General features: G+C 38.0%; 3 protein-coding genes across 3 annotated transcripts; 2 read left to right on the plus strand and 1 right to left on the minus strand.

The window, feature by feature from the left end:
- Window positions 1-2,037: 2,037 nt before the first annotated feature.
- On the plus strand, window positions 2,038-11,100 carry slc1a4 (solute carrier family 1 member 4). Its single transcript, XM_065296778.2, has 8 exons — window positions 2,038-2,723; window positions 3,534-3,576; window positions 4,381-4,446; window positions 5,217-5,383; window positions 6,242-6,475; window positions 6,691-6,885; window positions 7,820-7,954; window positions 9,793-11,100. Exons 1-8 carry the CDS (start codon window positions 2,209-2,211, stop codon window positions 10,052-10,054), a joined length of 1,617 nt encoding a protein of 538 aa, XP_065152850.1. The 5' UTR covers window positions 2,038-2,208; the 3' UTR covers window positions 10,055-11,100.
- A 351-nt stretch (window positions 11,101-11,451) lies between these two features.
- Window positions 11,452-19,196, plus strand: cep68 (centrosomal protein 68). Its single transcript, XM_065296784.1, has 7 exons — window positions 11,452-11,623; window positions 13,149-13,532; window positions 14,989-16,353; window positions 16,437-16,559; window positions 16,655-16,751; window positions 18,695-18,816; window positions 18,915-19,196. The coding sequence occupies exons 2-7, from the start codon at window positions 13,194-13,196 to the stop codon at window positions 18,933-18,935; spliced, it is 2,067 nt and encodes a 688-aa protein (XP_065152856.1). The 5' UTR covers window positions 11,452-11,623; window positions 13,149-13,193; the 3' UTR covers window positions 18,936-19,196.
- A 1,340-nt stretch (window positions 19,197-20,536) lies between these two features.
- Window positions 20,537-25,842, minus strand: rab1ab (RAB1A, member RAS oncogene family b). Its single transcript, XM_065296785.2, has 6 exons — window positions 25,680-25,842; window positions 23,111-23,183; window positions 22,780-22,875; window positions 22,070-22,165; window positions 21,839-21,970; window positions 20,537-21,734 (listed from the first exon to the last, which is right to left on the minus strand). The coding sequence occupies exons 1-6, from the start codon at window positions 25,700-25,702 to the stop codon at window positions 21,537-21,539; spliced, it is 618 nt and encodes a 205-aa protein (XP_065152857.1). The 5' UTR covers window positions 25,703-25,842; the 3' UTR covers window positions 20,537-21,536.
- Between the last annotated feature and the right edge of the window lie 40 nt (window positions 25,843-25,882).

Here is a 25,882-nt window from a genome sequence, read left to right on the forward strand (position 1 = left end):
CTGACAAAGAAATGATCAATCTATAATGTTATATTTGAACAGGTTTATTTGAACAGTTAGAGACAGAATAGCAACAAAAAATCCAGAAAACAACAAAATAATCCACAAAAATGTAAAAAAGTTATAAATTGATTTGCATTTTAATGAGGAACTAAGTATTTGATCCCCTATCAATCAGCAAAAGTTCTGTCTCCCAGGTGTCTTTTATACAGGTTATGAGATGAGATTAGAAGCACTTTTAAGGGAAGGATCCTAACATCAGCTGTTCCTGTTTAAAAGACACCTGTCCATGTAATCAAGATTCCTCCTCACCATGGCCAAGACCAAAGATCTGTCCAAGAATGTCAGGGACAACATTGTATACCTACACAAGGCTGGAATGGGCTACAAGACCATTACCCGGGAGTTTGGTGAGAAGGTGACAACAGTGCAATTATCTTTCTCGGTCTGGGACTCCATGCAAGGTCGCGCCTTGTGAAGTTTCAATGATCATGAGAATGTGAGAAATCAGCCCAGAACTACATGGGAGGATCTTGTCAATTGATCTCAAGGCAGCTGGGACCATATTCACCAAGAAAACAATTGGTAACACAGGAGGACTAAAATCCTGAAGCGCCCACAAGGGGCCATGTTCTTGGGTAAGGACCTCCTTCCCCTCACCCAGGGCATTGAAAATGGGTCATGGATGGGTATTCCTGCATGACAATGACCCACACACATGGCCAAGGCAACAAATGAGCTCAATAGGAGTGGCCAGTCAGTCTCCAGACCTTAATCCCATAGAGAATCTGCGGAGGGAGCTAAAGGTTTGAGTTGCTAAATGCCTCGAAACCTTAATGACAAAAAGTGGGACAAAATCCTTCCTGAGATGTTTGCAAACCTGGTGGCCAACTACAAGAAATGTCTGACTTCCGTGATTGCCAACAATGGTTTGATCCTCAAGTACTAATATATAGCCTAAGTCATGTTTTTTTTTCAAATGTGTTTTCTTTCTCTTACTGTTCAAATAAACCTACCATTAAAATTAGACTGATCATTTATTTGGCAGTGGACAAACATACAAAATCAACAGCGGATCAAATAAAGGTTTTGTCCTTACTGTACATTCAAATGTTTTTTCCCTAAAGAGTCAATTATAGAAAACTCCCTTAAGGAAAACCTGGCAAGAGCAGAGAGAGGAAATTTTAATGAATCAGCATTTAGATGGGGGTTTGAAATAGACAGAGCTCATCTTTCTAAGGCAACATGCAGCTGAGTTTAAGAATGTGGTTTGATCTTAAACAGGGTTGTAACAGAGGGGTGAAATCGTAAATGTTGTCCCAGGCCCTGTGATGAATTTTGACCACTAAGGTAAAAAAAAAACTCTTAGTCCTTTTTACAAAGGGATGGATGTTTGTTTACCATGTGTGTTTGTTAATTAAAACACATGGTAATACTGGAATCTAAAGGGTCTAAAACATTTGTTACATCAAGGCAACCCTCACACTGAGAATCAGTGTATTATGGAAACCACACTCAGCTTCCTGTGCTCCTGGTTTGGCAGCTGTGAAATGTTATTTTTGGAAAAAAATTCAGAGGTTCAGATGAAAGGAAATACAAAAAGTCGAAAAAACCCTGAAAGTTTCACATCTTGTATATTTGCTTGAGAAAAAACAGGTGGCAATCTGATTTGAATATTGTTTTTAACTATTTCATTTGAATATTGCCTTAAAATGCTGTATGAAAACACAAATATGGCGTTTTGAAGGAATAACATTAGCATTTGCATTTAAAAAAGAAAACATGTCAGCATTATAATATAGGCTACAATTGTTTTTTTTGTGTTCAATTTCCAATACAGTTATTTCTGGTCATAGTGCATTAATAATGTTAACAGTTACAACTTTTAATTGTAATAATATATAAGTAATTGCTAAAAATAATATGAACTAAGATTAATAAATGCTGTAAAATTATTGGTCACAGATTTTATGGATGTAGATATCAGCAGCCCTTTCCCTTGTTGCATCATTTCATACCGATCCAGAGTGCGCATGCGCATGCCCATGGTCTTCCAGCTTTTCATTGGTGGATAAGGCACATGCCTGTTTGCCGGCTGGTTTTTACAAGGCTCGCGCTGGTTCGTTACATCAAGTGTGCGCACGCTGTTGATGCGAGGAGCCCCCGGTACCCATTTTCAGACGCGTGGTCAGAAAACTAGGAAAAATCATGGATGAAAAGAAGAGCGAAATTAATGGACACTTGGGACATAAAGACCCGGCAGCATCGATCCCAACAAAATCCGAAAAGAAAAGCTTTAAAGACCGGTTCATGGCCTTTTTCAATAGAAATCTTTTAGTGATCTTGACGGTGTCCGGGGTCCTGGTGGGCGTCGGACTCGGGATGATGGTCCGAAACATGAACCTAACACGAGCCCAAATGACATATTTCGCCTTCCCGGGAGAGATGTTGCTGAGGATGCTCAAGATGATCATTCTGCCTTTAGTGGTTTGCAGTTTAATTTCAGGTGCTGCGAGTCTAGACACCCGCTCCCTGGGAAAGCTGGGGGGAATCGCAGTGGGTTACTTTTTGGTGACCACTCTGATCGCTTCATCCATCGGGGTCGCGCTCGCCTTCATCATCAAACCTGGCGTGGGAGCTGGAGCGCTCAACAGCAACAACCTGGGACTTGAAGGCTTGAACTCCAACAAAGAGACGGCTGATTCGTTTTTAGACCTTGCAAGGTATTGTTTGATTATGGAAATTATTTTATTATATAGCTAGTCTTTTGAATAGTAAAAACGACTTAAAGGTAAGAGTCCACAATAACACCACATACAGAAGTTTCTCAGCTTTCCAATATGTGTTACATAAACGAATGAATGTGGATTCAGCTGGTGAATCCGATATATTAGATATGTTTGCAGATCACGTGACAACAATTACATATTTCAATTTTGTGAGACATAAAAGGTCTGGCAGTAAAAGTTATTCTACTAAATACTGCTTAGATTTCCAGTTCAGCATACCTCAAAATTTAACATCTGTGTCTTTACTTCTATAATAAAGTCTAATACAATACTGATGCAATACTAATTTTTTTTTCATCAAATGCTTCCCTTTATGCCTCAGAGTTGGGTTAAAAGTTTAATCCTCTTTTTAGGTCACATGTTTATTGCTAAGTTTTGTGTAGGTTGGGTTTGTACATTGCTTTCAGTGTTTAAATGGCTCTTTTTAAATTGTAAATACATTTTATATAAAAATAATACATTTAAGGACTTTAAAAGATATTAAAGAATCCATTCTACTCAAATGCTGCCTGTATGTTTTGGTTTTTATTTATTTTGCTGCTTATGTGAATATCTATTAATTGATAAAGTTATTGATCTGGATAAATTAGGATAAATGCATGTTTTAGTTGGACATTTGCTGGTCCTCCAGATTGTCCCAAGTGGTGGGAATTTACCAATGGAACATCAGTGGTGACCATCTGTGATGATAAGAGCCTGTTCATGTATCATTGGTTTATCTTGCTTGCTTGTTTTTCCTTTCAGAAACCTATTCCCATCTAACCTGGTGGCTGCAGCTTTCCGCTCAGTAAGTTTTTTTATGCCTCTTTTCCAACTTTGTAGTTCAAACACAGCTCTAAATCACACGCACACACATACACAGCACCAGTCAGCATGTCAACAATGCATACGTGTGTTCTTTTCAAAGGTCACTACCTACATATTAACAAGCCCTTTATCTCTAATTGAGAAAGTCTTAAAATGGAGTAAGCACTGCTCAATAAATACCTCCCATCCTCTCGCTAAACCAAGCAACCAGGCGGTTACCATAGCAAACTGATTCCATTCCCTGATGCATGGCAACCTGGCTTGGTTCACTGAGTTGTACCACACGGGCAGCTGCTCAACAGCGAGCACACTTTGCTCAATGAAAGGTCAGGGGGTTCAGCGGTTGGGTGGGAGATAACAACTCTGTGCCCAGACTGTAGTGTGTGGCCTATTTTACGTATTCAAACAGTAAGCAGTTTGAAAAAAAAACATGTTTTGATCTTTCCAAGGCTGTTTCAATTATCTTTCATTAAAATATTTTCAAGGCTTCAATTTCTGGATCACTCTCATATAATTGGACATTTTGAGGAGCAGCGTTACTGAATAGCATGTCTGTAGGGGATCTCTCTTATTGTCTATGTATGTGCCAGTCTGGAAGTTCTCTTTAAATGCTCCTTTTGTTAGTATTTTGGCACTAGACATGCACAAAGCAGGCCCAATTAAAAAAAAAAACAAATGCTTCCCAGTTTTATGTGAAGGTCATGAAGACCCATACTGGCATAAAATGACATAGTACTTATGATAAGCAATGCTTAACTTTTTCTATCTTTCACTTTTATCACAGTATGTCACCGATTACAAGATGATTTTTGTTGGAAATGGAACCAACGGAACCCTCAACTATCAGAAGGTACATGATTGGTGTGTCATTTCACACGTCACATTAGCATTAGGCCCAATTTGGACATTTTGGCAGAGACCATTGGCTGGTTTTGTCCCAGACAACTCCGTGTTGGTTGTTTGGCAGCCTTGAATGAGCATGCTGTTTGTTTGAACAGGGCCAGGGTTGACACAGCCAGTTCAGCTGATTTTAAACTACTGAGCTCTCTCAAGCAGCTGGAGGTGGCAAGCCTTTCCCATAACGCTTCTATTTATACAGCAACAGGTTGTTATATTGACTGAGGATGTGCAGTACTGGTACATTTGGTGTTTTCTGTCATTAAATAGACAAAGTCATTATACAATTAGCCATCCCATAAGGTCTCCATTAAATCCTGACTCATAGCTGAAATGTGTCATATCATCAATATTTGGAGAAGCCCTCAGAAGGTCCATAATTGCATAAGTAGGGCTTTCAGAAAGACCAGTGCTGTGTGCCAAGTGATGAACCATGCATTGATGTCTTATGAAGCCCAAAACAAGAGAGAGATTTAGTTTGGATTTAGCTTGTCTCATCAGATCTGCATCAGTCTTTGGCCTTGTGAAAGTCACTTGTCTATTCATAATTGAATCAGAATCAGTAGTTGGGAATATGACAAAAAAGTAGTGCATGGAAACACACTGGGAAGTGTTCAATTCCAATAAAACATTGATAATGGCATTTTTATAATAAGTGACTGTCTATTTGTGTACTGTAAGTAATTTTTTTGTTAGACTAACTATGACTTTGGTGGGTTGCAGGTTCCTTATGGAACAGATTCAGAGGGAATGAATATTCTAGGCCTTGTTCTCTTTGCTATGGTTTTCGGAGTTGCTTTGAGAAAGCTTGGAGCAGAAGGAGAGGAGCTTATTCGGTTTTTCAATGCCTTCAATGAAGCCACCATGGTACTGGTGTCCTGGATCATGTGGTACGTAAAGGTCAATTAAATGAAATAGGACTGAGTAGAATAAATAAAACAGGGGCTTTGTCCAAATGTACTCGCATTCACTATTCCCATATTAGTCCACTAATATAGTTCACTATATTATGTGAACTATATTATCTATGATTTCAGACACCACTAAAAATGGATGTTCCCTCAAATGGTGCACTATTTAAGGGAATAGGGAGCTATTTCGGACACAGCCAAGGTCTTTTTAACCTTGTCAGCATTGAAAAAGACTTGGGACAGTCCTACAATACACATGCAGTTTATACTGTTTTTAAAGGGACACTCAACTTTTTTTGAAAATATGCTCATATTCCAAATCCCCTAAAGATAAAAATAATAATAATCAAAGACTTTGCTGCCATAACATGACTGCAGAAGGTCCAATAATATTAAGCAGTGCCTGAAAGTAGTCCCCTTGGTAACTTGGTAACTTTTAATAGCACTGTGAATCCTTGTGCCTGCTGCAGCCATGTTACGGCAGCAAAGTTCTTGATTATTACACCAGAATGAGAGTATAGTTCCTAGCCATATCGGCCTAGAAAATCGCAACTTTTAATTTTCCGTCTGCCTTAGTACACAATGTAACTACAGAAGAGTCAAGTTTTAAATAGGAAATACATTGAAACTCTTCGGTTATTTTTGAGCACGATGCTAATGGTCCAATCAGATTTAATGAATTGTGCTAAGCTATGCTAAAAGTGATAGACCCGGAGATCAGCTGAATGGATTCCAAAATGGTAAAAAAAAAAATGTTTAACTCTAGGGGAGCTAAAACATTTGCATATTTTTTAAAAAAGCAAAGTGTCCCTTTCACTGCTGTTTTTTGTCTTTCAGGTATGTGCCTTTTGGCATTATGTTCTTGGTAGGCAGTAAGATTGTGGAGATGGAAGATGTAGTTCTGTTGGTTACTAGCTTGGGAAAGTACATTTTTGCCTCTATCCTGGGTCACGTCATTCATGGCGGCATTGTCTTGCCACTTATCTACTTTGGATTCACTCGAACAAATCCCTTCATTTTCCTGTCTGGACTCATCACACCCTTCACAACAGCATTTGCCACCTGCTCAAGGTAATTTATGTTGCTTACAACTATACAGTAAATGTTGCCCTTTAAGCAACTTTAGTTGAGCTAATCTACACTCTTTGTTCGCTAAGTATTTATTTAGTTCTATAAATGTTTGGGTTCATGCGGTTTTCACAATATAACAGCCAACAGTCTTGCAAAATCTTGTTCCAACAGTGTCGTTGAAACTCTGACCTTGGCTGTTTTCTCTACCTGCACAGCTCAGCGACTCTGCCCACCATGATGAAGTGTGTGGAGGAGAACAACGGTGTCGACAAAAGAATCAGCCGGTTTATACTGCCAATCGGAGCCACTGTTAACATGGATGGAGCAGCCATTTTTCAGTGCGTTGCCGCTGTGTTTATTGCACAGCTTAACAACATGGAACTCAATGCGGGCCAGATCTTTACAATCCTGTGAGTGCATCTCAGGTTTTTTTTTAAACATCAGTGGTATTTATAGGCACTGTACATTCTGTACACGTGACATGTACATCTAAACAGAGCAGAGGTACTAATGTTGATCTAAATTTATAAGAGCCTGCTTTAGCACAACAGAACTATTAGGGAGTGTGTAGACAGACAGCCATAATAGGGTGGCCATTCGTGCCAGGACGCGTCCCTGCAAGGATTTCGGGTGCGTCTTCCGGAAGTCGCATTGCCTGACCGCATACGTCAGTGAGGTTCTCACATTTCAGTTAAAATACATTAGAAAATGAAGATTTATTTCGTTTAAGACATTGTAGTTTCATTCTTACCTTGAAATGTAATGGTTACTTTTCTGAAATAGAACCTGAAATATTAAACCTTCATGATGACGTATGCGGTCGACCAACGCGACTTCCGGAGAACGCCCCCGAAATCCTGGCCAGGACGTGTATCTGGCAAAACTGGCACGAATGGCCACCCTAAACCATACCGAATGAGCTGAAGCCCTGATAGACAAAGTTTTCATATGATTTGATATGAGTAACCCACTTTTAGCAAAAATAAACTTGAATTTGACGTTTTGCTAAAATATCTATATAAGATACATGATATTCCATCATGTAAGCAAAGTCAACTGTGATTACAAGGTGTTCGGTTTAATTTACTTATTTTATGTCATTTATTTTTTGGGCTACGATTAGACATCTATTAAATTTTCACTGACAGCCCAAATTTTGCTTTGTTTTAGCCTAGACATCTGGGATGTGTTTATTTGACTATTGAATGGAACATTGCTTACTGGGAATTGTCACCCCCCCCAAAAAAAACAAATTTGTTGCAGGGTGAATGTAATTATTGCACTATTGGTTTCTAGTATGAATGAAATTTTTTGCTAAATGATTGCTTGCTTGCTTCTTCACAGGGTGACAGCCACTGCTTCCAGTGTGGGAGCAGCCGGAATTCCAGCAGGAGGGATTATCACCATCGCTATTATTTTGGAAGCCATTGGTCTGCCAACCCATGACCTGTCACTCATGCTGGCTGTCGACTGGATTGTGTAAGAAAGCATCTCTCTATTATTAAAAAGCAATTTGTGCAAAGGATATGGATATTTATATCTTCAAGGGTTTTTGCGTCGTCCTACGAATTACGGAAATATTATAAGAAGGTTATTTTGGGACTATACACTTAAAAAGTAAGGTGCTATACACAATGCCATAGAAAAACCAAATTTTACTATGCCTCCATAAATAACCTAGCCTGGTTAGCCAGACCTACATCAAGATGTAAGGTCTGGCAACTCTTCACACAAACGGCTCAATGCAAGGGGCGGGATATAAGGTTGTCCCTCAAAATGCCTCTGCACGCAATAGGATAGCGCTATGACCAATCAGAGCAACGAAGAAGGTGACGTAGTTACCGTAACCAGTCGGCAAAACTCCAAACACATCTTTCTTGCTTAAAAAGGACTTCAGTAGGGTTATTTGCTCTTCTCTCAAAGAAAAACATAAGTCTAAGTCCTCCAGAGTCGCGGCCAAAGCCGCTTCAAAAGAAAGCTGTTCGCCAGCAGCAGCAGCCATTCGTTGTTTTCAAGTAGGAACCGTTGCAGCTCTGTCGTCATCATGTTAAGCCCGCCCCACAGACGCTACACACGATGTGATTGGCCTGACCAAATTTTGGTTTTTGGAGCTGTTAAGTGTATTGTGAGTGCCTAGACTAAACCCTGGCAGCAAATATATTTTGCGGCCGCTAGGGTGCGTCTAGATTTCTAGGCTATAAATAACCTATAACATCCAAAAAAAACTTTTGTTTCACAGAAGGTTCCTCATTGTGAATAAGGGTTAATTTAAAAATTTAGAATATAGAAATAGTCCTTTTAGAAAGGATAGACGCAATTTCTTCCCTAGTACAATTTCCCCCCGTTGCATTCGTAGGCTGACGTACCATTCGTACTAATGACCGATCTGAAATTAGCACAAATGGCAGCAGAATGTACGCAGTGATGGGCGATACAGAAACCATCCAGACAGCAATCCACCCCAAACAATAAGGTTATGTCCCTATAAAACAGATTTGCAAATGCAGTACCTTCATACTGTCACCACATTATCGTGTAAATGGTCATCATGACAGAAAGACGATATACGCACATTACACAGTACTGGATAAGTGGCTGAAATGTGCATGAGGAGGACTCAGAATAACAACATAAATTGTTAAAGACTGAACTTAGCTGTTTGTGAAATATTAATAATTGGTAGGTGGGCTAATTTTTTTTAAAAAAAAAAAAGGTTATTTATGGCATTGTTGTGAAGAACAATTTGTAGCACCTTTATTTTTAACTCTTATATTAACACTAACAGCTTTGCAGCCTATATTTTGTTTGTGATATAATATGTGCTCAGTATAAATTATGAATTTAAAGAGGACATATCATGAAAATCTGACTTCTTCCATGTTTAAGTGCTATAATTGGATCCCCAGTGCTTCTGTCAACCTAGAAAATGTGAAAAAGATCACCCAATAACTTAGTTTTGGTAAACCATTTTCTGCTAGCATGTGAAAAAATATGTCATTAAAATTTGTCTCCCCCTGTGATGTCAGAGGGGGATAATACCACCCCTTAATCTGCCTCTATCCAACCACAACACTGCCATTTAGTGCAGAGATCAGCTCATTTGCATTTTAAAGGACACATCCAAAAACTGCAAATTTTTGCTCACACCTACAAAGTGGCAATTTTAACATGCTTTAATAAACTATCTATTTAATATTTTGAGATAGAACTTCGCATACATACTCTGGGGACACCAAAGATTTATTTTACATCTTTAAAAAGTCTTGTGAAATGTCCCCTTCAAACATGTTGTGCTAACATTCTGTATGTGATATCAGAGACCGCACCACCACTGTTGTGAACGTGGAGGGAGATGCTCTTGGCGCTGGCATCCTTCATCATATCAATGAGAAAGAGATGAAGAAACAAAAACAGCAGCACCAGCAAGAGGAGCAAGAACTTCAGGAAGTAAAGGTGGAGGTGGTGGCAAATGTCCAGGCTGAGGAGGAGACCTCCCCTCTCGTCACACATCAGAAACGAGGAGACGACTCCTCGCGGGAAACACTTGATGACAAGGGTGGTGTGGAGTCTGTACTGTAATGTGCTGACTGTGGTCTCCTGTCTCGTTCTCCTCTTTCTCACTCTTTAAAAAACCACCATGGGCGTGATGTCACCTCAGTGTAAAGTTTACTCAAACCTGTGAGTTTGGATGCTTATGGTCGATTTGCTGTTATGTAAATATAGTTTGAAGTATAGGAAAGAACAGGTTCTTTTAAGATAATCTTATCCAGTTGTGCCAAAATGATTTCTTATCTGTTGTTATGTTTGGGAATGTGTCTTAGCTTACATGCAATGTTTTAAAGGGCACTTAAGTTTTCACGTTGTGTGGTGCAGAGATGGATAGTAATGAAAATCATTCAAAGCCTGACCTTTTGCTCTGTTTGTTTGTTACATTTTAACTGTCTCTGTGAAACATTAACTATTTTAAAGATGAGCCAGAAAGTATTTGCTGTATATATTTGTGTCCCTGATGTCAAATCCTGTGAAGTTGTGGTATGGTAACAGTTTGTGATTTATTGGGGACTAAATCACAACTGTGCATGTGTGCTTGTGCTGAACTCTCAAGAATTTTTAAGCTTTATGTTTTTTTATATTTTCGTACTCTCTAAACTGAAATGTAATTCATGCATTGATAGACAACTCAGGGTCATAGGTGATAACTGAACCTGATGACTAAAACTGATGAAGACTCTCAAATATTGATAGATCAACGTTCTCTTTTTAGATTCATACCGGTTATTTGCCCCAAAGAACATCGCTCTGGTGACAAATAAGTGGTTTCTAGTGACACCTAGTGGACAGTTTGTTTATAAGTTGAGTGCTCAATCGTTATAAAATAAGCTATGAATGAAATTAATTTATTAATTGTTTTGTTTTTCTATATCATTGAAAATTATTTTGGTAATTTGTTGCTACCAAAAGGTTCTAATGTAAAAATAAATAAATAAAGGTTAGATGCATTGTGACAGCTACTGATTAGTTAGTGCTCTAATGTTTTGTACTTTTTCACTCTGTTATAACTGTTTTGTTACAAATGTCTGTCATCTGCCAAGCATTTAATTAAAAAGCATCTCTGTGTGTCTAAATTATGTTGTTTCCCCTGATAATTGATCTACGTGGACTAATAAAGTTGTTTTCCTGAAGGGGGCGTTCGTGCACTAAAAAAGGGAAAGTATTACAATTCTAAATTAAGTTAAAATATTAATATCTTACACGCAAATTAAAAGTTAACATAAATAAAACTTGGATAGCAGACGACTGTGATTAGATAAATTTTTATAGGCGCTTGGTAAAATATCAGATTAACGACACCATTTACATTAAACACAGCAATTTATAACAAAATAACAATGACAGAGACATTTTAATAGTGATTAGATGATCTCAAACATACACGAAATTACTGTGCGCATGCGTATTAACAGGCACGACTGAACTCCTGCATTGGCTGGAGGGGACGTAGCCTGGACGTAGCTTGATCCGCCTTTGTGTTTATGAACCGCTTCCTCAAGCTTGTGAATTCCTCAACAGTGGTATTTTGAATGATATTATATCTCTTGAGTCCATTGGGCGTAGTTCATCCCGCTGCAAAAGGATTTAACCACAACGGTACGTAAACTTACGTTACAAAATGAAATGGCTTTCATTTTCGCCTCGAAAGCCATTTTAAACAGTTAAAAGTGGGATTGAGAGGTATCGAAGCTGCTATTAGATATAACAGTTATAATAGTTAGTTTTGAATCCATGGCAATTACATATTTATACAAATAACATTTATAACATTGTGCTGATTGTAAGTGCAATCCAAGGCCATCTGATCTGTCTTTCCTCCTGATGCATGCAACAGTTCTCAGACTATGATTTTAACAAAGCGTGATTTCGTGTTTCAGTACAGTATCATTGTTATTCATTTGCTTCATATACTTCTTTTGGGATATGATTGTATAGTATTTGAAGTCTTTTACTGTCCTTGAATGATCAAACTGAAGACATGTTAAAGGGACATCTAAAAATATGAGGAAACTTCCCCACTGAATCGTTTGCACTTTTCTTTGCATGGTGTTTTATGGGAATATTCTAGATCATAAAGCAAGTTTGTAGATTTCCATAGGTTATATTTTAATATATAAACGTTTTCAGTAAGATTGTAAGGCACTTTGCTTTACAGTATCTGGTCACTTGTTTGGTGACCAGGTTGCCATGGTAACTGTCTATATAAATATCTGTGTTAGTATAGATAAAAGTATAAGTGAAATGAAAATTGCATCTAGTGCCATCTTTGCTTAATTGTGAAGAAGTAGAACTTATGTGTTGTTGTTTTTGTTTGTCTTTGTGCATGCGTAACATTTTGTGGGAAGTTTTTGCTTCCTTGCTCTACAGTACAATATTAAATGTAAATCCATTGACACAGGCAGTTCCACAAATAATAAGTAACAATATACTTGATTTTTTTACTCTTTTATTTTGTAAGTTTGCATGTTTTAAGGATGAGAGCAGATTATCAATACTACTTATAGTAAAAGTGAAAGGAGATCCAGAAGGATTCAGTGGAAAACATGCTTGTCTTTGTTTGCAAGAAGGCTATGAATTAAATTTCCCCATGTGATCTTCTCTCATGACATGCCATTTTCTGTTGGTTGTCATGGAAACCAGAAGCATCAGCCAATCATGTAACAGTCTAGTATTCCAAAGAGAAATGAAAGTGCTTTGTCTACACACCCTTGCATTTATAATGGTTAATCCATCACAGTTGCATTATCCACTATGGCAGTTGCATTTTCCACAACTGAGATAATTTGCCTTTATTCTGTAGGAATTTTTACATTAGGTTTTACCCATGAGTTATAGATGAATTTGTAAGCATCCGTTCCTCTCAGTTCCTCTTCATCCTGCCTAACTGCTTTTGTAGGTAGGCAATAGGCACGGATGAAGAGCAGTTAGGGTTCATCAATTTCCGACAAGCCTAAACATGTATCTTTAATTAGGTTTCTTTCTCATATGAGTAGTATCTTTATTACAGTGAGTTCTGCTTTCATGTCTGTTATAAAACCACACAGAGCTTCCTTCTCTGATGAGTTAAGCCTTTGCTTTGATACATCATGCATTAATACAAAGTTTTGTTGTGATCTTTAAGCTCTCACTGCACAAATGAGGCACAACAGAAATTGGACATGTTGCTATGGGTCTCGGAGTTGACATGGCCTTATCAGACACCTCCTCACCGATGGAGAACAGGAGATATGGCAGGTGGAGGTCCAGGATCCCAGAGTTTATTCACAGTGGTCACTCCAAGCCACTTGTTCACAGAGCAAGTGATGAGTCCAGGCCCGCATGTGCCCAGGAGGTCAAAGATTCATACAGAGAGCAAAGTGGTTGCAAAAAGACAGTCACAATGGCACCTGTTTCAAGGTATATGACAGACAAAAGCCTCTACATCATGAGAAAACCATTGATTTCCGCAACACAAAGCCAGATGCCCATCCTGAAGAATTCACCCACATTTGACGACTCAAACAAGGTCAGAATCTATCTAATGCTGTATATGCATTTACTGTTTCAAAATTTGGACTGGTAAAGTAAAGGTTTTAGGTTTACTCCCAGTTGTGATTTATTGTAGTGCTGAGATTGTTTCAGGCACACACGACAACGCTGTCAAAATATCAGTGTTTACACAGATCTGCGAAGACAACTTAAAATGCTGTATTATGTGTGCATGCCAGTAGATGGCAATGTTACTTTGTAAAGAGTAATTAAACCCTAAACCAACTCTTTTTAGTTAATGATCTGTAAGAACGGGACTTTATTAGTGCTGTTCATTGATTTGAGAAACTTTTTTGACATTTTGACATAAAGTGTTTAAATGTTACAATGTATGGTGTAAAAACGTCTGAGTGCTGCCCTCTTTAGGTTGAACGATGGCTACTGCAGTTGAATTTTCCTGTGGGATGTCGCGGTACTGTGTGATGTAAGCGGTACGACCCTATGTAAGCAGATTCAAGCTTACCACGCACTTGGTATGAGCTCAATTCGTCCCCTCTATCTCCATTGGGGTCTGCCCACTTTTCTTGCATTTTTCAAATATTGCCAGTGGGTGGAGTCAGGCTCTGACCAGGGGTTTAGTTACTCTTTAATGAAACACACATGTGCACAAAAACACACCTGTGCACTATAAGATGCCAACATTTTGCTTACTTTCTTGGAGAAGGGATAATAAACTCAGTATCTTGAGCAGCACTAACAGTCCTATAAGCCACCATTGTGGTATTGGTTGTTCTTGCGCATAGACTTAACTTGTGCATACGCATGATGTCACCACTATTGCAACAAATTCATGCTTCACTTTGAAACCCATCTTCAAAAGTATGCTTTTTCAGAACCCCAAAATGCTGTTGCCATGTAATCGAACACCCAAACCATATAAAAACTTTCCCTATTTATGATTGAAGACGTTGTTGTATTAACGGCCCCTAAGTAAGCCATTCGTATTTTGAATCCTCTAAAGAGTGAACAATGAGGCTTTGTGGGACTATCAAAGCATTGCTCTGTTGAGCAGGTCATCCAGCTGGACACAACAACATTGGCTGGACAAATGGTGTAAAACTATCTGTTTGGCTGACTAATGGAAGACTGTGATTATATTTGCATTTCTGTTATATTTTGCAGTTTTTTTGAGTCGTATGTGTGCACAGACGTTTGACATATGCACATTGCAACAAAATGCAATGCATCTCCTGAGCTACATACTATTTTCTCCCGCACATGCATGTGTGGTACAGATTTCATTGCGCACTGTACGCACACTTTGTATGTGTAGGCCGTGCTTTAATACGTGACTATACTTCTATCTTAACCCTGGAGAACCCAGGAAAATCCAAAAACCCATTTATTCTATTGAACAAATTTGACCCCGTGGGTTCTCCAGGGTTAAGATCCCCAGATTTTTAATTAACCAATAGCTATTATTGTCTTTTCAGGAACCTCATATAATCCTCAAAGCAGATTCACCTCAAGAAAAGGAAAAATGTTCAGTCAAGCAGTCAGTCAAAAGTATTAAGGATGATTCATATACATTCTCCCAACCAATGTCTAGTGAAGACCTGGACACCTCCATGAACATATCGGACCTCAGGTTGTGGTCATGTGATGAGGAACCTATTTTAAACACTTTATCCAATGAATCCAGTCTGTCCAGCTCTCCTACAGCTATTTTGAGCCTTACAGTACCTCAAGTGCCTAAGTTGACATCCACTCCTTTGAGGAGTTCTCACTCGCCCATCCGTACATCTTGTTACACGAAAAGTGTTAAAACAAGAGTGAGTGAGATGGACAAAGGTAAAGATACTTTCCTTAACAAAGGATCTTCCCAGTATTACAATAAGAACTATACCCATGTACCCAAACACATGTCACCATATCAGGCCAACTATTGGGCCTGCGCCATCCCAAATTCAATGCCACCCTCCCCAGACCGGAGTTCCCCAAGCTGGGATCCTGATAAGGAATACCAAGCACTCCTTGACTATACATACCCTTTAAGACCCAACATGGCTAACACATGGAGTTCACCAGAGTCTCTATTACGAACTGAACCACTGTTGCAAGACTCAGGCATTGAGTTGGACCACATTCACAGCTCGTCCAGCCTATCCTGTCTGGACCAATCCCAGACCCGGACTCGACCGGAAAGATACAGCCCACCAAGAGGCCAAAGCTTGACTGGAGTACACAAAAGGAAATTATCATATTCTAAGTCCTCAGATGATATACTGTCCAGCAGCTTGTACTCATCACTAGACCAAACTGGCTTGTCAGGTGAGAATCTAGATTGTGACAGGAAGCATTACCGTAAATTTGGTGTCTTCTCTACATTCAGGTCAGATCCCACTTTTATAAGATCAACACACATCCTGGCCCGCCCTGGATCACGTGAGGAGTGGGATGAAGAGTTCCTTCGCCTGCCTGAACAGATAAAAGAACTCAATTTGCTTTCACAGCAGCTAAGGGATATTAGTGCCCAGATAAGCAAGCCAGTTACCAGCAGCTGGGAGTCTCTGGGGAGTGAAGTTACTTCTGTCAGGTCACCCACAGTTCAGGTGGATAAACGGGAACTGGTGGTAGAAAAAAGTGGTGATGAAGATCTTCTCAAGGATGAGGATGATTCACAGGAACCAGGTGCCAGAATACAGGAAATTAGCCGAGAAGTGAACAGGAGGAACCTGAGGGAGGTAAAAACTATTATGAATCAACTGAGTGGAATGTCCATGTCAGAACTTCAAAGGACAATATGTGTAGATCAGGTTGAAGAAGAGCCAGAGGAGTCACTCATGCAGCACATAGTGGTGAGAAGATTGAAAGTTTCTGTTTTTACCATGACTTTTTGAGACTGTTGAGAATGAAATAAAAACTATTATACCCTCAACAGGTATTTTGCTCAAACCTTGAAAAGTTGATTCGGTGGCTGTACAAAGTGGTAGAGAAGGTAGAGGTTCTTTCCCCTCCAACTGTTGACTTAGACAGTGTCAAAGCCTCATTGGCTGACTACAAGGTTGGTAAAGAAGATGCACCTCTTATAACATATAGGAGTTTAATTACCATAAATCTTTTAGAAGTTATTAAATGTGTTGCATGTTGTTTCCACAGAGTTTTCAGGAAGACGTCCACGCTCATAAACCTCTTACGACAGATGTTTTACAGACTGGAGAGATGCTTTTGCATTGCATGAGCTCAGCTTCTCCTTGTGAGTCTCTATAACATTATCAAAAGCGTTGAGTACAATAGGATAATGTCAGCTACTAGTGTCATGGGGTGATATAGTGTGCCGAAGTTGTGACGTCACTTTGTAGGCCAACCCGGAAGTTAGCGGCGCATGGGTACCCTCGATCGAAAAGCCATTCATTTTCCCTATAGACTTTTGGAAAATTGCAAAAAATAAGATCTGTGTTCAACAAAGAGTTATGAACCTTACACATTTTGTCTATCAAGATAATCTTAACAAGTTAATCGAAAATTTATACATTTTGAAGCCTAAATAAAGCCGTCAGATGCTAACGATATGCTATAAACGGACTACAGCACACCATGGTCGCAGATCAACGTCATGTCTAAACTCCCCGCCAAGGATGTAGTCCCTATTAGCAACTTGTTAGCAACCACGTTTTTAAGACACAATAAAGTTTAAAAAATCACAAGCAGATTTTATCTTGTGTATTTTATGTCATAGAACAAAACGTGAAAATATTTAGAGGCTTTGTTAACCACAGACCTTATTTCAGGCGATTTAGCAAAAACCCATTAAAAAAAAACCCATAGACTTCAGGGCGAGGGAACCGGAAGTGCTAAAATGCTAACTCACTTCAGCGTTTTGGCCTACAAAGTGACGCCATAACTTCGGCACTCTGTTAGTTTAGTCTAGTTTAGTTCATTTAGCATATTAATCTGCAATATATGTATAGTTAAAGCATTGCTGTATTCAGAATTTCATAGTCAAACGAGCTTTAAATATCCAAATTGCCACATAATTTTACTCACCCTTAAGCAATCTGAGATACATATGTCCATCATTTTTCATACGGACATATTTGGAGTTATTTTAGTAAATGTCCTTGCTTTTACAAGCTTTAGAAAACAGGGATCAGGGAACAATTTATGACTTGGAAGCCCAGAAAAGTGCATCCATCCTTTACAAAAGTAATCCACACGGCTTCAAGGGGTAAATAAAGGTCTTTTGTGAGAAATCAATGTGATTTTATACGAAAAATATCCATGTTTTAAACTTTATAAACTATAAGTACTAGCTTCCGGTAACAATGCCATCTTGGACTTGCGCGTTTTATGAGATGTACTGCGCAACGTTCCTATGGCAACCAACACTCATTATACTAATCTCACGATTCGCTTGAGTCCAAGATGGCGTTGTTAACGAGAGCTAGTTATTACAGTTTATAAAGCTTTAAGTATTTTTCTTACAAAATTGCAGCAGTTATCTGCAGAAGACCTTTATTAACTCATTGGAGCCATGTGGATTACCTCTGTGAAAGATGAATACATTTTTTATTACACTATTTTAGTAAAATAAATCCCAGTGTGTTCGTCTGAAAGATGATGGACATATGTATCTCGGATTGCTTGTGGGTGTGTAAATCATGGGGTAATATTGATATTTTGCTAGAGTATCTCTATGTATTTTATGCCTGTTGTTTAATAGTTTAAAAAAGTAGTATTATTTTACTCTGTCAGCTACTATACTGTACATTTGAGCAAGATTCTTTGGATGGAATTGAAAAGTTGCATTGTGTAACTGAAACCTCAGAGCGATGAAGTACATTTTTAATTGGATGAAACATAATATTTGAATTATCCATAAGGCGTATAATATTCTCTTTGTTCTTTGTGGTCAATTTCCACAAATGTGTACAGCTTTTCAGTTTTGGACATGTTGTGTACCTAGTGTAACTCAATACTCGCAGAGAGAAACAGGAAACGCTTTGCTTGCAGAATGAGGCCATGCATACATGAGTTTGAGAGTCTTGCTGCTACCTACAGTATCATGTTGTGTCCCATTCGCTTGCCATGCTTCATTTTTAGAAATCCTATTTTATATTGTTACATTAATGCTCAAAAATCTTTATGAAAACATGTCTGCATCATTTTGTTGTCCTCAAATGATTTTTCACCCCACAGTTTTAAAGGAAACACTGGCGCTAATAGAGAGACAGTCTCATACACTGGAGACACATTCAGAGTATCTGTTCTCCTCTATTATCTCAGCCATGGACAGCCTCACTGACCCCAGGACACCTGAGGTAAGTGATCCACTAACCCTCTTTTCATCTCTCAGAAAAAAATAAGCTTTTCAGTTATAACTTTCATTAGTTACCATATTCTTCCTTTTTGTCTACAGAGGGAGTTTCTTGATGACTAGGTTGAGAAGGTGTGAAAATAATAACCTATCTGCTTTATGGTGACTTTTGTGCACCTTTTAACCCACATGGGAACAACAATAACCGCAAACGACTTTATACTTGATCAACATCTCTTTTTTTAAACTTTTAACTTTTATATAATGTCTAAAAGTGCTTTAATGTTTGCAGTTTACTTTTATTGTGATCCTTCTTTTACTACTGATGGACGTTTCATTTTGTATTTATGAATGCAAATCTTGAAACATAATTTTTTTAACATATGTCTCTTGTCAGAGATTAACCTAAGATGGTTCACTTAAGTAATACTGTTATGGTGTGCTGAAGATGTACACAGACATTGTGCCAATCATGACTCTGATATAAGATTTTTACCCTTTTAATGAGAGATCCCCAGAGCCGTAGTTTCTCTTCTGATTTTTTTGTGATTTATTATAAATTGTTTTTAACATAAAACCATACTATATAATGTAAAGAACATTCTGTGAAAATAGAACCATGATAATCTTTAATATTGACAGAGTAAGGTCATGTCAAAGATTGAAATTAATGTGAAATCAACAACTGAAATTAAACTTTGATGCTCCTACTCTCATCATTAGATTTTGATACTTGTCTTGGTTTTCACAGACAGGACCAATTTAATCTGATTAATGGTGTCATCATTATATATATAAAATAGAAACCTGGAGCTCTCTGGTCCAAAGAGACTTATTTTGCTTAAACATACACAGGTAACATCCCTTTTATTAACATATTGGGGTTGCTTTGCAGCAAGAGGAAACAAATGGACAGGCCTAATTTACATTTTAGGGTGATATTTAAGGCAGCCAGATGCTGTGGTGTTCATACTTTTCTAAATCAGTCACATTCGTAATTGAATTTGTGTTATTGAATGGATGACAAAATGTATTATGAAGGACAACAAAAGATCCTAGAGTCAAAGGATCTTAATCTGTAGATGTAACTTTGCTTCTGTGTTTTGTTCTTAAACTGATACTTCAAATGTAACAGACTTTTTTACAATAAACAATCCCCTTTTATACAAGCACAAATTTGCAATCTTTTTGTAGGTTTTGATCATATCCAAGGAAGTTTAGAGTGAATCATCGCATTCATCTGAAGTCATGTGAAGAATGTATTCATGACTTGCATTAGTTTCACATATTATTCCAGAAGGAGGATGATGATGATGATATTAAAACCTCCACTACTATATCCATGAATTGCTTTTGTATTGTTTACATATACAAAGAAAAGCTATGACCTTGTAAGTAAATACTAAGTACCTAATCTCTCCTTTAATATCCATAGGGGCAGTTTCCCGGACAGGGCTTATCCTAGTTCAAGACTAAAATACATGTTTCAGCTATTTTATTTTTAAAACACCTTGTACTGACATATTTTAACATGTATCAGTTCCATTGTTTTGTCTCAAGATGCACACCAGTATAGTTTTTTGTAAGGTTTGTTTGTAAAAACTGTCTTAAAATAACTAAGGCCTAGTCCTGGATTACTCTAAACCCTGTCTGGGAAACTGCCCCATGAAGTATAAATGAATAACTCCATTAAACTAAACCTGAATGATAAATTAGACATGAACTGTTGCAAAGTTCATTCAAAAATGAACTCTTGACTTTATTATGAAAAAGAGAACATAGTGTTTGAATCACATATGCTATTGTGAAATTGTTGCTTTCAATGTTTTCCGCAGGTAATGGCCATATTGAGAGATTGTAAATGAATAGAACAATATATTTGCATAAACATGTTGAATAAATAAAACAAAGGGTTTCTACATGTGCCACCAAGAATTGCAGACCTGTTGATATTGTACAGTATTGTCGTACAATATTTATTTAGATTTCTGTTAACTGTTACACATTGCGCAACAAAACTACAAGAGTCTGCAGCTGACAAACTGAATGCAAAAGGCAAAACTATTTCAATTGTGTATTTAACTTACAGAACTGTCAAGTCAGGTCTTACACATATATATACATAGCGTATATGTACATATATTTTACTAAGCTGATGTTGTACTGTGAATCACTCTTGTCCAGTAGATCAGAACAAACTGGCAAAAGATGGGAATAGAAACGTACACATGCAAATATAAACAGTAAAATAATCAACAAGAAAGAAAAGAAAATGTCATTGAATTTGACCACAGACCAGCCCTGCAGTGAGGAATGCAGTGAGAAAAATACACACATAATTTTTAGAAACTGGCAGAACAAAGGATTTAAAATCAGTGAGTGAAAATGAAATCCATCCATGGTTGGGGTAGGGTTTGTTAAAAGCAGCCCGACAGGAGGAAGGGGTGAAGGGGGCTGACCGTTACCAAATCTGTGACCTCTTATCAGTTTCTGAAAAGCAAGAGAAGGGGGCAGCGGATTTTTGAACGTTTTTTGGTAGTGCGGCTACATACAGTACAACTTGGGTGACTTATACTGTTGCCTGTTTCACACTCTTATACTTTCTATTCTCCACATTCACTCTTTGCTTCATAACAAATGATCATTTCCTCTCTCTCTCTCATAATGTTGGGCTTGATCCATTATCCAGGAACCAAAATGGGTGGGGTCGAAGGAGAGGAGGTCTCAGCAGCAGCCCCCAGATGCAGGTTTCACTGGAGTGCTCTGGATCTTCACGTTAGACTTCTCAGCACCTCCAGCTGTTGCTCCGGGGCCCATTCTCCTCTTGATCTCACCAGCCATGGTCATGAAGGCCTGCTCCACATTGGTAGCATTCTTAGCACTAGTTTCCAAGAAAGGAATGCCAAGGGAATCGGCAAATTCCTGCACGGAGATAAACCAAGACTTAGAACATTGGAAAAGTAAATAATTGTAACTGTTTACAGGGTCAGTTTCAAAATCTAGCCTGGTAATGGTTATAATATTACCTTCGCTGTTGTGTAGTCAACCACTTTTTTTGTTGTTAGGTCACACTTGTTCCCAACCAATAACTTGTTAACATTTTCACTGGCATAACGGTCAATCTCCTGTAGCCACTGTTTTACATTATTGAATGACTCCTGAGGGGAAGGGAAAATAACAATTTAACAAGCATAAAAATGTATAATTCCCCAGGTATGCTAGGTGAACTTAAAGACTTAAAATGTTAACAAACTCACCTGATCTGTAACATCATAGACTACGATAATGCCATGTGCTCCTCTGTAATAGCTGGATGTGATTGTGCGAAACCTTTCTTGCCCTGCTGTGTCCCACTGTAAGGAAGAAGAAATAACACCTGAATCAAACCCAAAGAAGTGACCACGAAACACTACAATTGAAACTCATATTTTCAGTGAAGATGTCATTAAAGGTCATGTTCTTCCTGATCCTATTTTTTAAACCCTAGTTAGTGTAATGTTGCTATAATAACATAAATAATACCTGTAAAATTATAAAGCTCAAAGTTCACTGCCAGGCGATATATTTTCTTTAACAGAATTCCCCTTTCAAAGCCTACAGGGAATGGTTTGGACTACAGCCCTCTATTTCCTGCTTTAATGACATCACTAGAACAGTTTTTTGACTAAACTCCGCCCACATGAATACATCAGTCGCCTGCTAAGCTAACGGCAAGCTAAGCTGGACTTCATAGAACAAGGAAGACACCAGACTGTTTTGAGGACAGTGAAAACAACATTATACAGATAAGTAAATTGTGTGAAAAATACTGCGTTTTTTTTTTACACGCGCAACATGAACACATGTTATATTGCGCACTGTAAACACAATCAATGCTTCAAAAACACAAAAAGAACAGGACCTTTAAATGATTACCATTTACAACAATTAACATCCTAAATAAACTTGATAGGAGATAAACACTTACGATTTGAAGTTTGATGGTCTTTCCGTCTAATTCTATAGTTCTTATTTTAAAGTCCACGCCGATAGTGCTAATGTAGCTTTCTGTGTATGTGTCATCCTGTAAAAAAAATGAGTAGGCACACAAGATGTTCAGTACTCGGTGTCAGTCATATATTACCCTACACTGCTTTTATCTGTCAGTGAACTGTTTATATAGTATATAAAACAGATTTATTGTGGGCAGAACAGCTGTTGCCAAATTGCCACGTCTAATCTGAAATAGTACTGATACACACGAAATATGAATGCAATGCATTCATGCATAAGAAAGATGTAGGGGAAGGTTAACTTACTGCAAATCGAAGGAGAAGACAAGACTTTCCAACACCAGAGTCACCAATCAGGAGCAGCTTGAATAAATAGTCACTGTAAAATTCAAGACATTGAACAGTCAGATGTGGTCCATTTTTAGGTTAACCATTGTGGGCACCCCTTTTATAGTAGTAATTAAAAAAAGCATCAGCATGAACCCAACAGTTACTTTCCTTAACTGCATACATATGGTTTTTGTAACATTGGGTGAGAGGTCAGGTGGAAGTGAACATGCGTACGTCGTAGTTTATAAAGTTTGAAATATAAACGTTTCCACCATTCATTTACCAGCAACATGCTAAATTGACATAGTTGATGTAGCACAGATGAGTACAGGGTAAATCAGGGTACTCAATTGCCCCATAAGGTCACTGGTACACCTTTTCATGCAGACGATGGATAAAATAACTGTTTATTTAAGACAAAAACAGACCTCTGAAGTAGGGAAACACGAGTAAGCTGATTAAGCATTCCACAGAGGAGTTATTTTGCCTGTTCTGCTGAATCCTTTGGCCCCATTTAAAATGCTGTAGTAAGTACAGTCCACAGGAAGGAAATTTGGATCAAAGGTCTAGCATGGTCAAGACCACCTCATCACACAGTCTCATGGCTTCCTCACCATCCTGCCCACTTCATCTCAACTGAATTCAAGTCATGCCCTCCTTGTTACGTTGACTGGAGTTAATTAACAAACAACACTTCTGTGTGGGCATCCTTTACAAAAAAGCTGCATGTAAAGGCCCTCTGTTTATACACTGTCTGGGCAGGCTTTTTAGTGCATCTTAAAAATAATAGAATATATGTAAAAGTATGCAAATTGTCTTTTAAGTACTAAACTTTAATAATATAAAAGTAATAAATATATCCATATATCAGCATGATGTTTAAGCCATGGTTGGGTAAAGTATATACATTTTTCTATGTATATTTATTCCAATGTTTGAGGTTTGTCCTTATTTAAACCTTTAATTTAACGTGTTGAAACAACCCAGAATTTTGAATTTAAAGAGGTTTGTGGATGTGTTATGGGTAAAGATACAGATCTGGAAATTCTGCATGAAATCTTAACTGTGCTGGACATTTAAAACAGTGTGTACTGGGAGCAAAAAAAGGACATTTAGCATAAATTACACTTGATAACCAACCTCTCTACCAATTGCATGTTATCAAATGTCTGTATTGGAATTTTTAGGGAGTAATTCAGTATTTAATTACAGTTCATGTGAAAATGTGAAAGGGAAACTACTAAGAAGTGTCCCATACAGAACCAACATGTTTGTAATGCAACACTTACAAAATTGGCAAAATTCACTGCTGTTCTGTCCATATAAAATAAATGCAACTGCTGAGGATACTCATCATGTAACCGAATTGCTCAACCCTCAAACTAGTGCTCGTTGTAATAGCACTAGTAGTTAGCATGTGACCTACACATGACAGTCTCACAATAGAGGAAGGGATGGGCACATTAGCTGAGACATATTTGACATCTGCCTATACAGATATCGGATTGTGAAATCCTTACAATTGTACACCTACAACTAAAAGACCAAGAAAGACAAAACATCGGCAGCGTCTACCTGTAAGATCAATATCAAGTAAACATAATACTGCTGAAGAAAATCGAAAAGTGACGATGCGATGGAACCAATAAGGCCAGTGGTTCGGAAATTTGGATGTAACGTTAATCTCGATAAACCATATTTAATGTAAGCCCTAGATTAAAACACTTAGTGACGTTGGCTTATATGTTATACTTTGGTGTAAAAGTCATTCACTTATCAATGAAAAACATGTGCACGTACCAGTATTTAAGTGTACATACAAAAGATAATAAAATACACGAATGAAAGACAATAAAATATACTTGCAAGTTGTTTACGCAAATAAATGAATATAACCGACTCTGATACGTCGGTAATTTAAAGGTCCACCTTCCTGACACTGACATCCTTTTTTCAAACAACATAACCAAACTACTGTTATATAACAACTTTCTAAGCAAATCTGGGATCAGCAACAGGTTATTAAAAACGCATAATTAACCATTTACCTTGCCTTAACTAGCTGTTAAAAACTGAAGTGAAAAGCTAACTGAAGACGTTAGCCTTGCTAGCCTACATGTATTAATTTCTGTTAAAGATTGACACACAACATATGCTTTAACAAGTGGCATTGACAGAGAAACTAGAATACCAATGACACTAATTTCACATCTCTGTTACAAATATAATGCGGATGAAAAGTCAATCCGGTAGGAACACCGGGTGAGCTCGGCTAAATTACATAATAACAGCAGTTTAATTACAAAAGTTACTTCTGAATTACTTTAAGGAATTGTTGGGGTATAATGGAAAATACTGGCTTTCAAACAGCAATCTTTCCAGATATGAGTAAGTGGTATAAAATAAATGCCGTGTTATCGGCTGTTAATGACTAAAGCACACAGCTAACAGTTAGTCATCTATACTGGTGCCTGTCAAAAGTAGCTACAGGTAAATTATGTGCTAAATAACTACAAACAAGCCGTGTAACATTTCAAACACTTACTATTCGGGATTCATCGTGGACATGACACGAAAAACGGCTTCTCTTCTAACAAAATAACTCCGCGGCTTGAAGATGAACTAGAAACAATAACCCTTCCTCCGATTAAAAAGTAACTAGCTGGCTAGCTACTGCCGCAAAGGCTAGTCGGTTGAAACCCAAAATGGCTGACTCTTCAACCAGGAAATAGGAACTCCTTAAACATT

The sequence above is a fragment of the Paramisgurnus dabryanus genome, chromosome 20 (genome assembly GCF_030506205.2).
Source record: "Paramisgurnus dabryanus chromosome 20, PD_genome_1.1, whole genome shotgun sequence".
Classification (NCBI taxonomy): domain Eukaryota; kingdom Metazoa; phylum Chordata; class Actinopteri; order Cypriniformes; family Cobitidae; genus Paramisgurnus; species Paramisgurnus dabryanus.

Coding starts and splice junctions, on each gene's coding strand:
- rab1ab (XM_065296785.2), bottom strand. CDS start 25,702: ATGTCCACGATGAATCCCGAATA. Junction 22,876..23,110: donor GTCTTCTCCTTCGATTTGCA/GTAAGTTAACCT, acceptor TTTTTTTTACAG/GATGACACATACACAGAAAG. Junction 21,971..22,069: donor TCTATGATGTTACAGATCAG/GTGAGTTTGTTA, acceptor CCTTCCCCTCAG/GAGTCATTCAATAATGTAAA.
- cep68 (XM_065296784.1), top strand. CDS start 13,194: ATGGGTCTCGGAGTTGACATGGCCTTATCAGACACCTCCTCACCGATG. Junction 13,533..14,988: donor CATTTGACGACTCAAACAAG/GTCAGAATCTAT, acceptor TTGTCTTTTCAG/GAACCTCATATAATCCTCAA. Junction 18,817..18,914: donor CTGACCCCAGGACACCTGAG/GTAAGTGATCCA, acceptor TTTTGTCTACAG/AGGGAGTTTCTTGATGACTA.
- slc1a4 (XM_065296778.2), top strand. CDS start 2,209: ATGGATGAAAAGAAGAGCGAAATTAATGGACACTTGGGACATAAAGAC. Junction 3,577..4,380: donor TGGCTGCAGCTTTCCGCTCA/GTAAGTTTTTTT, acceptor CTTTTATCACAG/TATGTCACCGATTACAAGAT. Junction 6,476..6,690: donor GCATTTGCCACCTGCTCAAG/GTAATTTATGTT, acceptor CTACCTGCACAG/CTCAGCGACTCTGCCCACCA.